At 41.2% G+C, this 17,587-nt stretch overlaps 1 protein-coding gene across 1 annotated transcript; it reads right to left on the bottom strand.

The window, feature by feature from the left end:
• Positions 1–4,314: 4,314 nt before the first annotated feature.
• On the bottom strand, positions 4,315–16,784 carry SARC_05173 (exportin-1; the record flags this gene model as incomplete). Its single annotated transcript, XM_014300973.1, has 19 exons — positions 4,315–4,377; positions 4,661–4,723; positions 5,324–5,420; positions 6,004–6,178; positions 6,680–6,839; positions 7,386–7,595; positions 7,895–8,127; positions 8,332–8,506; positions 9,389–9,560; positions 9,921–10,235; positions 10,837–11,036; positions 11,267–11,407; positions 11,674–11,787; positions 12,042–12,237; positions 12,753–12,925; positions 13,205–13,432; positions 13,937–14,065; positions 14,311–14,565; positions 16,659–16,784. The coding sequence occupies 19 exons, from the start codon at positions 16,782–16,784 to the stop codon at positions 4,315–4,317; spliced, it is 3,225 nt and encodes a 1,074-aa protein (XP_014156448.1).
• Between the last annotated feature and the right edge of the window lie 803 nt (positions 16,785–17,587).

Below are 17,587 nucleotides of genomic sequence, written 5' to 3'. Positions count from 1 at the left end.
ATATTTATATATATACACAAACTAGACTTGTATAACTAGTAATAGTGGTAAGTAACTCAACATTGGTCATGATATGGTCAACGTTCATTAAATTTACATTCAGTAGTTAGTACAATTACAACCTGCTCCTAATAAGTTGTTTTTCGGCCTTAGTTTTGCACAAGATAGCTTCGCTTTGATCCTATCATCGTCAAGAGAGTCGTCGGGGAGAGCACCATCTCCTACTGCATATTTTGCTTTCAGTGCTGAAATTACCGACTGCCATGTGATCGCTACATCTTCCTGTACCATGTTCATAATATCTTGTTGGTAATTCTTAGGGAAACTCTCTGCCTTTTTACGAGTCTTCCTCCCAGTGGGAGGGAAATACACCTCGCCTCTAGCTATCGCTTCAGCTTCAGCTAATCTCTCCTTGGTTTCTCTAGTGATATCTCTCTGACGCTTAGATTACATTCCGCACTTTTTTCGCCGGAGTCATGGTTGATATCTGTGTTTTTATTTCCATTTCTCCAGGAAGTGAATAGCGCCCCAAATACATCAACTTCAGCTGGGCAAGTATGGAACGCGGCTGCATCTTGAGTGACGAGTCTGTCTTGCCCATTTTAAACATATTTTTGATCTCCGGTACGTATTTTTTTCATAAGGGACTTTCTGTTCTGCTCACCAAACGGGCTGCGTCGTGCCCATCCCCGAGTAAGTTCGGGTGGATGAGAAGTCTTAGCTAACTACTGTTTAAAACTCTTTCTGCCGTTACGTACCGCAACAGCGTGTAAACATATTAAAGTATTCGCTGATCATATAGCACTAGCAAGTATATCAGCCCTATTTCTTCCACCAGCATACACGCCATCTCTCTGTGTTTCTCTGCGTGAACCTAAGATGATGTCCAGTTTAGATTGTTTCAAAAAATTCACGTGGGACAGTCGCTCTGATCCACCATCTGGATCACCGGCGCCATACCCTACGAGCTCTTCTGCTGCCGCAACGTCATTATAATCTAGATCAAACTCGGTATTAACTTGAATTCAGCGGCCAATTCAGACTCGAATTTTAACTCTAAATCAAAGTCGTCTATTTCGCCTGAACCTTCTGTTTCCAGTTCGTAATCATGTTGAATATTGTCATCTACTATGTCATCTTCTACTATATCGCTTTCTAAATCTCCCCCCAAGAATTCTTGGTCGCCAATTAGGGATGCAGAATATTAGCTTTTCTCACAATATATTTCATTCCGTAATCTGACTTTCCAATACTACAGTACAGTTCTATTCTGGCACATGCAATTGAATCAGATGTGCATCACGCTTTGTTTCCGGGGTCGAAATGCTGAGCCTAAAAATATCCATGCAAATTATTTACTTTGATATTACAATACTGTACAAAATTCTGTTGTCATTTCCCAAAAGCACTGCAACTCTTCGTTTTTTTTACATGAGCAGTGATACTCCGCGCAAATTCGCATGAGTAGTACACACATTACAGTAGTGAGCGCTAATTGAGTCATGTATCTGGTAATGGACTATGTGCTCAATATACAGATCCAGGCTTCAAGTATATCTTATTATTTAACATTTAGCTTATTGCCGATTATCTAACTGAATGTATATGAGAACAGCATTACATATAATATTGGCACTTTGGTTCATAGAAACATTGCTGGATTCTTAGCGATAAAAACACCGATTACACCACTCTTGCTTGTTCTTGTACACGTCTGTCTTCAAAACTGAGGAAGCAGAAACATCTTTTCCGTTTCCTATCGAAAAGAGCTCAACTATGGTATATGTGCACAATGATTATAAACAAATAGTTGCACAAAATCATTCCGTTGGGGCATGTGCTACATAGCTTGTCGATACGCTGCAACAAAACAGGAAACAAAAAACAATTCTGCAATACTTATCGATTCACGATATCACCTTGAAAGGAATGCAAAATGAAAAAAAACACCTATAACTTTAAAAGTGGCGAAGATTTAGTCGGTCCCTCTTCGGGTTCCGAAGGCATAATTGACATCGACCTATGGGTAAATTTGTAAGACACAGGCATATAAGGTTGCTTAGTACAAATGAAACCGATATATCTACTAAATGTCACGCAAAATATAAATAAGACTTATGGTCTTTGGATATGAAGCAAACGAAACTGGACTACGGAAAGAGAATTCAAGATACAGGAGTTCTCATAAGAAATTGAATATTGTCAATAAAGTTCAGTGAGTGTGCTGCGAGTGAGTACAGACGCGAATGCACAGTTGTGGTATGGTTACTGGTCTGTCGCACTCTAATCCACAACTTTGATGGAGCAATGTAGACTGTCTTGCTCGATATTCTTTTGCCCTAAATTAAGGTTATGTAAAACCTTGCTGAAGAATTAAACCCCCACATAATTAACATAGGCAAAATAGAATTGAAAGCTCTTTCGCGCAGTCTGAAAATTGGATGGGTGAAAAGCAGTGGGATGTGCGCAAGAACATTGTCACATCTTGATTGGATTGACCTTTTTGTAAGTTGCTTGTGTCGGAACGGATGTCCTTCAATGTGTCACAACTAGAGAAACAGCTCTGCCGTACCATAGACGAAGTGTCTAGTTCTTATTTAGCTCATAGACACGTTTAACCATACCTGACTTTATATGCTTATATACCTGATGTTGGCAATTTTAATCTACACCGGTTTATGTTATATATGAAGCCATACAATCAAATTCGAGAATGTATCCCAGGATGATCTATCTTTGAGTGGTAGAACATCTGGTCTGTCGCATTTTTTAAATGATCTGAATATCGATGGAGCGACGATGCCCCAAATATGAGATTCGTACACAACCCCTCTAAAAGTCAACTCTAAACAATAACCAAGGCAAGATTCTTTTGCTGTTTTGAAGATTCTGAAGGATATAGATGCTCGAGAGAAACGAAATCGGTGCGTTCAAAGTTGCTTCAAAAATACGTCGATATAAATAGATATGCTTTCTTTTCTCGCACAGTCCGAGGAACAACTTCACCGTATCGCAGTTGGGGTCGCTTCATTTCTCTTCTTCCTAAAATTTTTTCACACCCTTGCGCTCGTATGATAGTCTGATTCAAGGTTTCAAATAGTCCTAGATTGGATGAGACCTTGTTGTTCAGTTTGCACAGGCACACGTGTCGAGCGATGATCAATTTCTGATCGAGTTGAAGGTCGATTGATCTAACTATGCTATGCGATTCACAGTTATTTTTTTAACACGTGTTCGCCATATCTTGTCAACGAATAATCTTTTCTATACACCATTGGCGTATAAGTTTCAAGATACTATAAATCAATCAGAACATAGCGGACGATCGACCTAGAACTATTGCAGTTCCTTCTCCTCATTTGATCCGATATAATAATACATTTTAACAGGGGAGAAAACACACGTTAAAGTTTACATGAGGTTAAAAATTGCTTTACTCTTTATTCAATTTTTCTAAATATGAGGGATCCGGCCAAATGTCTTAGATCACCTCTAGCATATGACTGTGCTGAAGCCATACGTCTTTCCAATTCTATCGACTGCCTTTTCCACGCGAAAACAAAGCTACGCGCGGGAGATTAGTGGACTGCGAAGGGAGTGAACAAGTCTTGGGTTCCTTATGCAGGCCTCAGGTGGAGACAATGAAGACATGGGGCAAACATGCATCAGATGTACACACATTATACCGCGATCGCTGCGAGTCCACTCACGCGATCATGGAGAGTGCCGTTCATTGCGTCATATGAAACAGCATACATGTAACCTACAAGGTCGAACAGCGATGTCAGCTTACTCCTCGATTGGCAGCTTGTACGATTGATCCACAAGCACAAAAACCTCGCTAATTATGGCTTCGTCCATGCCATCCCTACTGACCTCACAAACATCAGGGGTAAGGTCACCGTTGTGGATTCGTGCAATGCTTTGAATGTGTATCCACGTGCAGTCCGTGTGTGGTGTATGAGCTAAAACAGAGATTCTGACGTGCGAATATATGCTCGGTTACTGACTATCTAAAATCTGTACAAAGCTCAGATTTCGAACATCATAGAAGCACGTTCATATGTAAAACTCGGCTGTGAAACTCCTGATCATTGTGATATAGTATAGATCGCTACTATATTTTACACCTTGTTGATGAGTGGATGGAGTTGTTGAAGTGTGATGGCGGTGTTATTGATCTGCCACCGTGACCGATGAAGAGTTGGCACAAATAATGATGAACCGACACAATTGCTGTTGAGGAGCGGTGATGTTTTCGTTGGTGGCAGTAGAAAGCTTGACACCTACTGGCCACCTACAGAACGATGAGACTTAGTCCATCATATCCGCAGGCTTGGTCATGCCAGGGATGACAGCGATTGCCTTTTGCTTTTCCTATTCAGAAAGATGATAAAAGTATGGATTAGATGATGAGGTAGGAGATTGGATGTATAATTCCAGATGACACAGATTTCCAGCTACCACCATTAATAAAAATATCGCGATCGTGTTTTAATGTTGCTTCCAATCAGCCTGCTTCGAAAAACCAAGATACATCGAACTAGTTCAAGATAGTGCAAACACCTCTCCGGGATACTGCAAGGGACCCGCATACACTGTTCTTGCCTCGATTTATTATATTGGACAGCCAATGCCAGCCGATAAAACTATGACTTACCTCGAGTTGGATTCTTGCGCTCTCTTTCTCGAGCTGCTGTTCGCGCTCGCACTCTCCCCAGACCTATACACAAAAGAAGGATTACAGATTGAAATGAGAGGATAATCCGTAAGCTAACGAGCCAAGTGAGGTTAGTCAAGTGCACATTGCTCGTTGCGAAGAGCTAGTGAATAAAATCACAACACAACAGCCTCCCGCCCTAAGTGTGAATGATGTGCCGAATTTATCCGCTCAGATACACTCACTAAGCCTGCGTCCAAAAAGAGGACGTTTATGCCTGGGAAAGCGGGCATAAAAAACCGCTTCCACAAGAATAAACGAATGTGATTACCTAGATAAACATGTGATTCTGTGCATGTTCAGAGATTACATGCTTGGACAAGTACATATATGCGCACGCAACACCGGTGATTACAGAAGGTGATTGAATGCCCTGCTACGCATACAAACATATACACGACAAACACGGTGGCGACATTATACGGAGATATAACGTGTGAAAAACTCATAGTTTGATGCTATAGCCTGTACCTGACGGTGAATATACCTTATGACTATGGTTCATGAAACATGAATTGCGGCGTTGGGATAGAGACAAATCAGCGACCGATTTAGAGAAATACACACGCGTTTACGTAGATAACATAAGCTGCCTGCACATACCTTCAAGTTCACCAGGAAGTCTTGTAGGGTCTGGCTGAAGAGATGGGGATCCATATAGGTGGAGAAAAGCGTGGCTACTGTATTTTCTATCGAATTCCTGAAGATGCAGAAAATGCGAAGGAAAAAGGGATATATTGATATTTTGAATATGCGAGTCCACATGTACAACATACAAGCACATGGTATTGTTCGGAAACGCCAGCGGATTACTTGCACAACATACAAACGGCACTTAATGTACACCTAGGTACCATCACGGCGAGATTTAAGTAATTGATTATTCAGACATTACTTCAATTGCGTCCAACAATGGCGAGGCATTCTCCTTTATGAATCGGATAGCATCATACACCATATTTGATGGAAAACGTACAAACTGGTCCTGACAAGCTTTAGCAGACAGATAATGTCACCAGTCGAGCAGCTCAACACAAATCAATCCTTACACGGCACTGGAAAAGCTAAAAAAGTGGATTCAACCGATACAAGTAAATAGTCTTCGTATGCACAGTCACAAACCATGAAGCAGAAATCTGGTTCAACTTACCGCAAAACATGCCAATACTCGTGAATACACTTCCGCCCACATCTCCAACTACACACTCTTAGATAACGATTTCCACACCTACACTCACAATCACATGGAGGTATGATATAGAAACAGATGCACAACCACATACGCTGTGAGATTTGGGAAGGCGCCCGTGAGTAGTTCGCGGATGTGTTGCCTCACGAACTGTGAGTTGTTTACTACAGCACCCGATTGGTTATTCGCCTCGAACAGATTGATCGTCACCTTGTTGTTTTCTACTAAAGTTATCATAAACGCTAAATTGGCTGCAAGATCCTCGAATTCTGTAGGGTTAGTCAAACAGAGACCGATGTACAATTAGAAAAACAAAACAAAACAACAAAAAAAGAAATATAATTCATTGTGCATACTAGATGATTCAGTACGTATACATGTAAAATTCCCGTTGTAATACAAGCGGACGATTTGTAAGAGGGAGAAAAAAATAAAAATAAAAATTCAAATAAGGAGACAGGATAGTTTATAATGACGAGCTGAGCTCCGTTGCACGACATTGGAATTCGAGTTCTGCTTACGAGATGGGGTTGCCTGCGAATAAAATTCATATACAAGCACAGATTCTGGATGCACATAGTAAGGTACATATAAACATACATATGCAGATGTAGATGCTCATATACATGTGTGCTTAACAAAATATATGGTTGCACGCTGGATATCGCAGCAATAGAAACATTATTCGGAAAGTTCTTCCCTTGTTAGTCCAATAATAATGCCAGTCAAAAAAAAGTGCTCGCATCATAATGCACTGTGCATTGACATACCGGACTGATGACTGGAATCGGTCATGACCGCAAGGACATGATCCAGCAGGAGTGTGTAGTATAAGCGGTAGAAGCCTTGTGCCTCGTCCGCATGCGAGATGTTGTTCAGTAGCATGTGCAAGATGTTCAGGCCTGTGGATGCCACATTCCGCATTGTGTGCTGAGGAGGGAACGAGTGTGGAGTGAGTATTAGACTATTAAGTGTACTAAGACATTAGTCAGGATCACATGATGGTACATCACATGATGGTACTGCTAGGGAGTGCGATGGTATGACTTTGTTGACCGATGCGCTCCATAATAGACCTCAAATACGCAGGATGCAAGAATCACGGCCATACTGATGCAATAGAAACACAGCTCACTTCCACAAAGACTATTAATCCCTCATACAATCTACTCTCCGCACCTAACCAGGGATTATAAAAGGTCCTGTTCAGGTACATCCATGCTCTACGGACCACATATATGCAATTATATTGTTATCTCCGAAGTGTATCAAGCACTACCAGCTATAGATGGTATCACAGTACTGTATTTCTATAGAAATATTGCATCGACTTTAAGCGCGCAATCATGGTTGGCAGTACAAAATCGCGCCCATAGATGCTTGCGAGCACACAATCGTACCAGCAGAGTGAACCAAGCATGCGCGTACGTTAAGTTTCCGCAGTTCAAGTCTCAACAAAATCAATTTTAAACATACCTTGAAACTCCAGATGATACTATCTATTACGAGTTTGAATTGATCCGGCGAGATAGCCAAGAGCGCTGGGAAGGCGAATTGATTGATGGCCTTGAGCAGCTCGAAGAAGTTGGCCCGATGTTCAGGGTATTCGCTCATGTCTTTGTTGATCATCTCGAGTGTGCATCCGAACAAGGCTTCGAAAATGGCGGGCACTTGTGGAATGATATTCTGTGGGCATGGGTCAGAAAAAGCGATGAGTAGGCTGAGACACCAGTACGACCATAGGAGTGAAACCAGGTAAATAAACTATAATCGCACATGGGCAGAGGTATTCGCGTCTGGAGGACACGCGGTATAAAAACATTCCAGTACGCATACGCAAAGCAGCCAGTATCGAAATATAAATAAGTGGAGTGTACCCAGAGAACGAGTTTGTCGTATTAGGAGTACGGGAAGTGAAATGCATGCTTCGGGATGGGGTTAGGGGCTAAGCTTGTGATAATAAACAAAGTACACTCCGTGCTTACCTGTTCTAGTTTGTTGATGATGGCACACATGGCGCTGAGCACCTCAGGCTCTCTCGCCTGGGGCACGTTATTTCGGTAGTCTGTCAGTACCGCCAGTAGGAACGGCGGCAGGAGATTGTTCATGACCAATTCGTTGTCGTTGGATTTGGTCACCCAGGCATTCATCAACCGCAGCACCTCCTTCTTCACAGCTCGCATGCTCTTGATCTGCTGTGACCGCATCCCTGCCTCACCTGTGATCGCAGGTACAGTACGTGGTAGCAATCAGAAGGTATCTACTAGCTGCGTGTAGAGTTGTATCGAAGCCAGAAGTACACACGGCTCACATGCACCAGTCGATGGCAGTGTGTTTCAAAATAGTACACTTTTCTTAGCACATTGAATGAAGATATGATCAGACTGTAAAATGTATAATTCCCGAATGCACACAAACTTACCATTCGTCTGTATCTCGGCAGAGATTATATCACTGTAAGCCTGATACACCTTGAGCATATCCATATAGTTACGCGCGAGCTGCACAATGAATGGATGTCCCACGGGTTTGCATACAGCACTGTTGATCTTGAGGATATACGTCAGCTCCTTGAGTGTTTGTTTTTCTTGTAGATGCTGTGATAAAAGATTGAGATTAAAAAAAAAGGGTGTTAAATTCCAGCTAAGTGGAGAGTGCGAGCAGAAGTCATTGGCAGAAGAACGTTCAACATTCGAGACAGCCAAGGGAGTCATTCAAGTAGGTAAAAAAAAAAAAGGGATACCACGCTTACGGATGTTCAGTGGGTGGTAGAGTCAAGCCGAATATATATATATATGTCTGGAAGTCAAAAAGTGCATGTACAAATCCATGCCCGAGAGCGATCCAAACTCAAAAGTATAAATAAGCAGGCAAGGAAGCAAATGGCATGAAGTACATTTCCGTAGTGAAATACGGATTGTTTAACATTGCAAAGAATCCCGTCAGTCCATTGTACTGCCATATGTACATCAACGCATGCGAATTCGTCTTTTGCAGCACTGACCAACAACTATAAATTCCCAATGTCAATTCAAAGTAAGAAAAAGAAAGAAGACGCGATATTACGTTGCTATTGACTGATAGCTTGAATTCTGAACGTAATACTATTCCAAAACATAAATAATTATGAACTCCCAATAGCTTTCAACTAGTGGAAGCGAAAGAGCATACATTGAAACTGACTGATAACATGTCAATAAGAAACTGACTGATAACATGATAATAATTTTATACCAGAACTTCCAATATTCAGAAACCCGCATGTCAGAACTTACGTTGATATTGACTGTTAACATGCTGATATGTCTACCCCATGACATGAACAATCATGAACTTCCAATGTCACAATTCCAATTAGTGACGGCGAAAGGACTTACGTTGGTATTGACTGTTATCATGCTGATATGTCTACCCCATGACATGAACAATCATGAACTTCCAATGTTACAATTCCAATTAATACCGGCGAAAGAACTTACGTTGATATTGACTGTTAACATGTTGATAATTCTATCCCAGGACTCATTCGGCAGGTGCATTAACTTGGTCAGCAATCTTTCCCTCTCGGTCACATCGCTCTGTGCCGCGATCATGTAGCCACAGGCTTCGTAGAAAGTGTTGACTTGTTGGGGTGTCAGATCGTGAATGATGCTGTAGGTGTGCAGAATACAAAGGAAAAATCAGTCAATGAGAAAAAAAAAGACGAGATAAGATTAGTTTGTAGGCAGACGACATATGCACCATAAACCGATATCACAGGTAGGTGAAAAATACACCCACCCACCACATAGGCGTGTATCTGATCCACAATATCATACTAACGCAGGCACCCACCAATAAACCACATTTAAGTGAACCCATCGACCCGTGCCTCCGTTGTGAGAGATAAACTGAATAAAACACCCACCCACATCCTGCATCTGATCAATTTCGTCTTGAAGCAACCCCATCATTCAAGCAAAACCACCAACCCATGCCTCCGCTATGCAACGTCTTAGCCCACCCACATACGTATGCATCTGATCCATAATCTCGTCCACGAAGGCCACCTCCTCTCCGGTCTGCTTGTGCACAAAGTGCGTCGAGCACTTCTGCGCGATCTTTATGTAGGTATCGCAGGCCATATCCTGCACACCCTCGTGGGTCTCGTGCATAAACTCAAACAGCTTGAACACCACCGTCTTCAAGAACTTCCAGTGCGCGCGCAGGAACCTCGGGTATTGCCCCACAATGTACATGATATTACTCGCCACCACCGCCTTGTTGTCCTTGCCCTTCTTTTGTTCCACCAGGCCAAGCAGATGTTTGATGACGGTGACCAGGAAGCTGTCGAAGAAAAATAAAAGAGATGAGCAGACATATACAAATTTGAAGTATCCTAGCACAAAACACAACCAACAACAGGAATGACGATGCAGTACCGATTCGCTATATGGCAGCCTTGCTGCCAGCATGTTCTCATGATACAGCCCACCTATGCGGACAAATACTACAACCGGACGTCAAGATATATACTATAGGAAATTAGATTGTTTTGCATTGTGTTGTATGACAATGACGATGCGCGTCTCGCAATATAACACTACTTGCACAACACATTCCGACAAGCCGTTCGGGATCGCATGTGTAGGTTCATGAGTCTCAGGCTAAAATGGCATCCTACGCCGATTGCAAATATTGAGCTTATTGAAACGTATTTCTTGAAACCACACAAGCTATTGCCCAAGGCACCGACGTATATCTCCAACTGTTTGCAGCGAGCACACACCCTTACTTGTCATCCTCAAACACGCCCCAACCAATACTCCCCTATCGCCAGCACAACAAGCTGACGACTTCCAATATAAAATATACACATGCGGCTAAAAATGATAATACTTTTTAGAACATTTGCGTACTTATCCACCCATCTGCAGCAGGCACATACCCCTTCTCATCATCCTCAGACATGGCCCCACTGATACTTCCTATCGCCCAACATAATGTGTTGACGGACTTCCACGACCACTCTGATCCGTCGACTTGTCTGTGCAGCTTCTCTATCATGATGCTCTTGGTGTCCGAGCAGTCTAAATGCGTCAAGAATACTAGCACTTGACGCATTGTTTTGTATTGGTTGAGTGTGTCCTGTATTGAGAATCGAAGAGGGCAGGTGATAGAAAGTCAGGACGTAGGAAGGTGCCACGAATAAGGAGGATTTCTCCAAACGAGCCCTGCGGCTAATACACAGTCTTACACTCCGAACATAACACAAACATTTTGCTGACCTATCAATAGCAGTATGTACATTTACTTGAATTCCCGAGCAAAATGCACTAGCCGGGCAGAATCTGGCAATGCACATCGAGACAACATACCGTATGCGTGGGCATAAACTCTCGGACAATCTCTCCACTGTCGGTCTCGACAATGAGGACTTCTTCGGGCTTCACCATGTGCGTGATCATAACCTTTCGCACCAACGTTAGGATGTCTTTGTAGAGTTCACGCCGCGGTGACTGTGAACAGATGGCGTGAAGAAGAATTAGATATGCACATTATCACTTTTCCACGTGGAAACAATCGGGGCACCTAGAATTTCTGTACGTGGCTACCCACAGATCACACTTATAGAATATATATATATTACATACTACCGGGATTAAGCATGGAAGGCGATATGTAATATAAGTACATACATATAACATGCATCCCTCACGTAAATAGAGTAGTGCGTCATGCCACTAAAACGACAATAGCCTGACTTGTTCGAACAACTTACCACTGTGGGTTGTGGAGTGTTGAATGACGAGTACGAGTTGGAGTACATGGTAGAGACGGTATATGGGCTTTCGTTATAGAGACCATCCGTCAGTGAGTGCCAGTATTCTAAGCAAATCTGTCATAGAGGAGGGTAGGAGAGTTAGTAGTCAAAGGTAGCAGTGTTAGCTGTTATCGACAACCCCATCAATGATAATTGTTTTAGTCAAATGTATCAATGCTAGACAATTGACGGTGGAGAAACAAGCCCTCAACATCATGGAGAACGCACTGGTGTTGCCAAATATAGACAGCAGTTCTAAAAATAAAAATTTAACCAGGTCGTGTAAAAAGCTATTTAGAGCTGAATCGCTCATCTTTAGGCAGTCATACCTTGAAGATCTCGGTATCCTCCACCTCGGATATCAGTACTAAGTAGTAGTGCGCATCCAAAAGTAATTGTCTGACCTCAATATTATCGGTCTTAGATTCCAGCAACTTGCGGTGCGTTTTAAGATACGATGTTAAGAACAGCGCCAGTGCACGGATGAACTGCTGGTGGAAGTCGCTGCTGTCATTGTAAGCCTCCCTGTGAGCAAGAGGTGGATGGCGTGCGAGTGAGTGTACGCACCGGGCCATAATATTCAAGATAAGTCCTACCAACCAATAGAGTACACACATCGCTAAGGAAGATTAGTGAGCCATGTGTGAATTCACACAACGCCCTAGAAAGCGAAGACGGACAGGACAATCCAATTTGAATGATCTGAAGAGAGAACAAACACCCGAGATGTGGACCCCCAATCCATTGTGTTCACATACCATTTACTCAGAAAGTATAGATTGACAACCCCACATATAGCAGAAAGTAAACGCATAGAAGAGACTCATCGAGGGAGTCGAGACTGGATACCAGTATATTGCAGAAAACAAGGGCAACAGAAAAACAGGGGCTGCAGAGAGTGAATTGAGAGCGAACTAGCGGGAAGGACTGCGTACACATCAGCCATATTAAACAATACAGCCAGCTATACGCACGTGGCAATGGGCGGGCAAGTACGTTTTCAACCACTAGCACCACAAGTGCATACACGCATCTCATACTTGATGTTGATGGATGATGGTAGAATGATAGTGAGCTGCTTCATGGTTTGCGTGAACATCTTAACAATCTGTTCCGAGAACCCGCCCTCGCCCGGCGAACTGGACGTCTTGATGCTTGCGATTTCCGTTAAGCACATGATGGTTAGATTCCGGAACGATTCGGCTCCAAGGTACTGCAATAGGCGATTTAACATTATGAGTGCAAACTTAATTTACCGCACAAGTTATTAATTCTGGGTTGGCAATTGCGCATAGTCCAGCACCAAACGATAACATTTAATTTGATTCACTGGCACAGACGAAGGTAGTATGCATGAGAAGGTTATACACGTTTGTAGACAGCTCGTCTGCATATATCCAGCTATCTACTGAATAATATATGCATATGCATACGCACACGAGACCATCGCATCGCATCCGGGAGAAAACAGACAACACGGCCACACCCATACCTTCATCGTTAATATATCAATGAGTTGAGTTTCGTAGATGTACCCGATGGGAATCCACGACAGAAAACATAGCAGGGTTTCCAACGTTGACTTGATCAGTGAGACACCATCCGTGTTCTCGAACACAAACATGCACAGCTCGAAAATCATCGAGAACTGCGAGTTCATCGAATCCTTCAGAGCACGCGCCTTGGCCACGGTCATCTTGCCCGAAGAGTACTCAAAGACCTATCATTGGCGAACAATATAAATCACTAAATCACTCAATATATATATATATATACATATAAATATCAACGACCAATGATTGGAGAATAAAATAAACTAACACATTGGCCACGAGTCGATGAAGCCTATAAGGAAGGGAGTACTCGAAAGTGTCTTCGAGCAGCTGCATCTCCATTGGAGTGTATGAGATCTAAATATTGGCCATGAGAAATAATTCTCCTGGTTCGTGCGCAAAGTCGCTCTGCTCTGCATATGCGGCATTCGAGTGATGGGTAATAAGGTATGCCAGAGATCCGTCCGTAGAGATGCGCCATTTCTAAAACCCTACAACTGAATAGGACCGTGAAATCCAACACAATTGACTAAAAAATCCCAGGAAACGGTTGATATACATTTTGATTTTGGTGGCATCTGAAACCGCCTCGAAAAAGCCTACAAAATAGCACACACTACTAGAAACACGATATAGCCCACTCTCACACAAGTACAGCTGATATTACGCACCTCTTCACTCAGCAGCTTAAGGATAGCCATGTTGTTCTCGCACAGCGACTCAGATGTCTTACTACTCCCTACAATATCCGGAATGAATGAAGGCCATGCATGCGGCCATTCTTGTTTGACGATTTGTACCTACGAGTTCGATAGTTAATTGCAGACCATTAGTAGGTCGTCCCTTATTTGGAATAGGCGTAATACAACATCAATTGACAGATGGACAGTTCGCTTCCAACAAAAGTAAAAAGTTCTCCACTTTGCACTCTACCATTCGAATAGATACTCGCACGCCTGTGTGGCACAATTATTCGCACTAACAAATTACCAGGCAAACAATACCTATTGAATTTATATCAAATCCAAATACAGATACCACTTACTAATATCATATTCAGTTTCCGGATGAACACTCTATCTGTCCCTTGCTGTGGCTCTGAGGACATGCGGATGATCATACTCACTATAAACTCCTTGACAGCCTCTCGTTGGTCTGTGGGAAGCACATTCCATTTTGTAGCAATGGTTGATTCCAGTATCGAGAGCGCATAGAACCGCGTGCTCGGGTTCTGCGACTGATCCAGGATCTTGTCAACCCTCGTCCATGCATCTGGCGTATCTTTGAGTTGCGTCAGTACCTAAATGTAATCACAAAAGCAGTTAGAAGTCAACAAACGCCCATCCGCCACAATATACTATCGATTCGAATACTTACAAATTTTGTACTAGGCCATATACACGCATGGCTGTGTAAGAACGCCAGAACATCAAACTATAGATAGAATCCGAGAATATTAGTAAATGGGGACGAAATCAACTGTATATGCATAAGCACGCATGAACCACCTGAGTGTAAAACTAGAAGCAGAATTTAAAGCATGCAAAGGGATTATACATCATACGCGCAAACAATCTACCACGTGAACCAGGAATTGATACCCATACCCGTACATTCATGTATACGACCATACAGACAAATGTGATAATATGAAGCTATCAGAATATCGGACTATAGAGAAGATGTAAGTACCCATACCCATACATATAAACTAGTAGGCCTTTTCAGTTGTACAAGATGAATCAGGGTACATATACATATATGGATATAAATGTTTATTCCACATATACATGTCTATATCGAGAAGATATATGGTTTCATTTCACTTTAAATAAATAAAGTCAAATATAGTTATCTACTTGCGCATTTATATATGTGGATGTATGTTTTATCAGATATCACCATAATATCTGCAATCAAAGTAAGATGCAACATCTCTTACAGATCATGAATATGTATAATCCTATACTAATCGCAGATAACGAACAGCCTATGTCAATTAATGTGCATGCCTACAGTATACATGCATATATCGAGACGATACATGGTTTCATTTCATTTTCAAAGAAGAAAGTCAAATATAGTTTTCTACTTGCTAATGTATACATGTGTATGTATGTACAATCAGATATAAAATCTGCAATCAAGGAAACATACAACATCTTTTACAGGTCATGAATAGCCACATATACGGTGTGTTGCTCGAATGTGTGTGTAATAAACATAAATGACAAACATATAGATATGAATATGATAGCCACAAATTCATTGTGTTATTCGAATGTGGTTGTAACGAACACAAAGACAAAAATATAAACATGAAGATATGCACTCGAACATAAGTATGGATGTGGCAATATCACATGAACAAATTAAAATAAGAAATGTTCACATATATGATCATGCGAGTGTATACTATGGTATATAGATACGAACAGGTCAACTCACGCGCTGAAATAAAAAACGTATGCTATATACATACATACATATAAAATATAAAGCACGGAAGGCAGGGCCATAAATATTATATATATATATATATTTATACATACATATATATATATATATATATACATAAACACACACACACACACACACACATATATAGACAATTCTTTTCATGTACAGGGAAACAAAAAAAATGGGGGATTTATTTTTGCATTATAATGCACATATTCGTAAGCCCATATTTTATGATAGTTGCGGTTATATGTACACGTATTAGTAGATATATTTGAAATCCCTTGCCAAATTATTTCATAATAATAATAGCTACGTACCCACACCTATATATATATATATATGAAATTAGATATGCGAGTATTTCATAATTTGGTACAAGTATATGAGCACATATATATACATGCATATATACATACATACTATACATAATAATAATAAGTACAAAAGCATAATGTATATTCTTACTTTGACATAAATATATACATACATACATAATTATTCACACATATAAGACAGCAACGCCATCAATAATAATAAGGTCACCTTGAAGTATATATAGGTAGAAGATTACTACTTGAAATTAAGAGTCCCGGTTAGATTATAAATCTTTAAATGTGCACAGTGAACGACTATTGCAAATTAATTTTGCCGAAACCTGGAATGCTATCTTCTACAATACGATACAGCCAGGATGTTGCTCATTCGCGCTTGGTCATAGGAATATGATATACGGTAAACTACAGTCAAATGATGAAAATAAAGGCTAATAATATTTTTAATCTTGAGATACAGTGTGACCGGATTATAACAATAAAAACACTCGTAGGGTATATTTTTCCTTAATTCTTAGTTTACGGACACAACTCGATCATGTTTCATCAACCTAAACACATTCAAAGCATACAAACCAATGACTCATCTATAACCAACCTGATTTGCAATCTCCTGTTGTTGTGGCGTTAGCGGATTGTTCATCGCATTCACAACCGAGTCTAGTAGTTGCACGTTGAGCTCCTGTGTGAAGTCCAACAGGGACGCAGGATCCATGGCTGCCATCTTTCAAAAGTGTAAACGCACTACAAAGACCAGATTATATCTAATATGTTACACCCAACCTCCTTTGGTATTGCGCGTTTAAGAAAGCGCCTTACTATGGAATTATATACATATACATATACATATACTACCTCGTATACTTATTACCAAGAATTTCAGATAAATTCCGGGTTGAATATATCAAGCCAATCCTCACTAGGGAACACAACGACACACGTATGCAATGGCACACGAATGTAATTTGAGTATATAGCAAGGCCCTTCGGTCTCTTCCTAGCCTGTATATTCCTGGGGATTGAAATATAAAGATAATTGTAAAAACAGCGTGTACATACAGGTATACACACACGACACAAACGGGTCTAAATTACTAAATCGTAAAACTGAAACCTCGCTGTTTACTTTCTTCTGTGAGACTACTGAAGTGCTGATCTCTTCTCCCGCGAGTTTTTTGTTATTGGTAAAGTGGACAGAAAAATATTTTTAGATGCGATGGCCGAATGCCGCTGTGGGATGGGGTTTGGGGTCAAGCAAATTCAGAACTGTCCAGTGAGTGAACGTAATAATATGTACTTCCCGCCAATTGCTACGGGGAGCATTTCGAGTGAGCCTTGGAATAGTACGGTATAAACTATTAAAAAAACGTACTTGCACGGTAATCAATTGATATATATCTTTTGGCCCCAGAACGAATAAAATCTCGATTCGTGGTCCCAAAACCGGTTTTAAAATGGTTTTATTATAAAAGTAATTATTGTATGAAAAAGTGATGATCAATCTTTTTCACTTCTTCTGAACTTTTC

This window comes from Sphaeroforma arctica (genome assembly GCF_001186125.1).
Source record: "Sphaeroforma arctica JP610 unplaced genomic scaffold supercont1.321, whole genome shotgun sequence".
NCBI lineage: Eukaryota > Ichthyosporea > Ichthyophonida > Sphaeroforma > Sphaeroforma arctica.
Note: the sequence above shows the minus strand (reverse complement) of the source record. Positions and strands in the feature narration are given on the sequence as shown.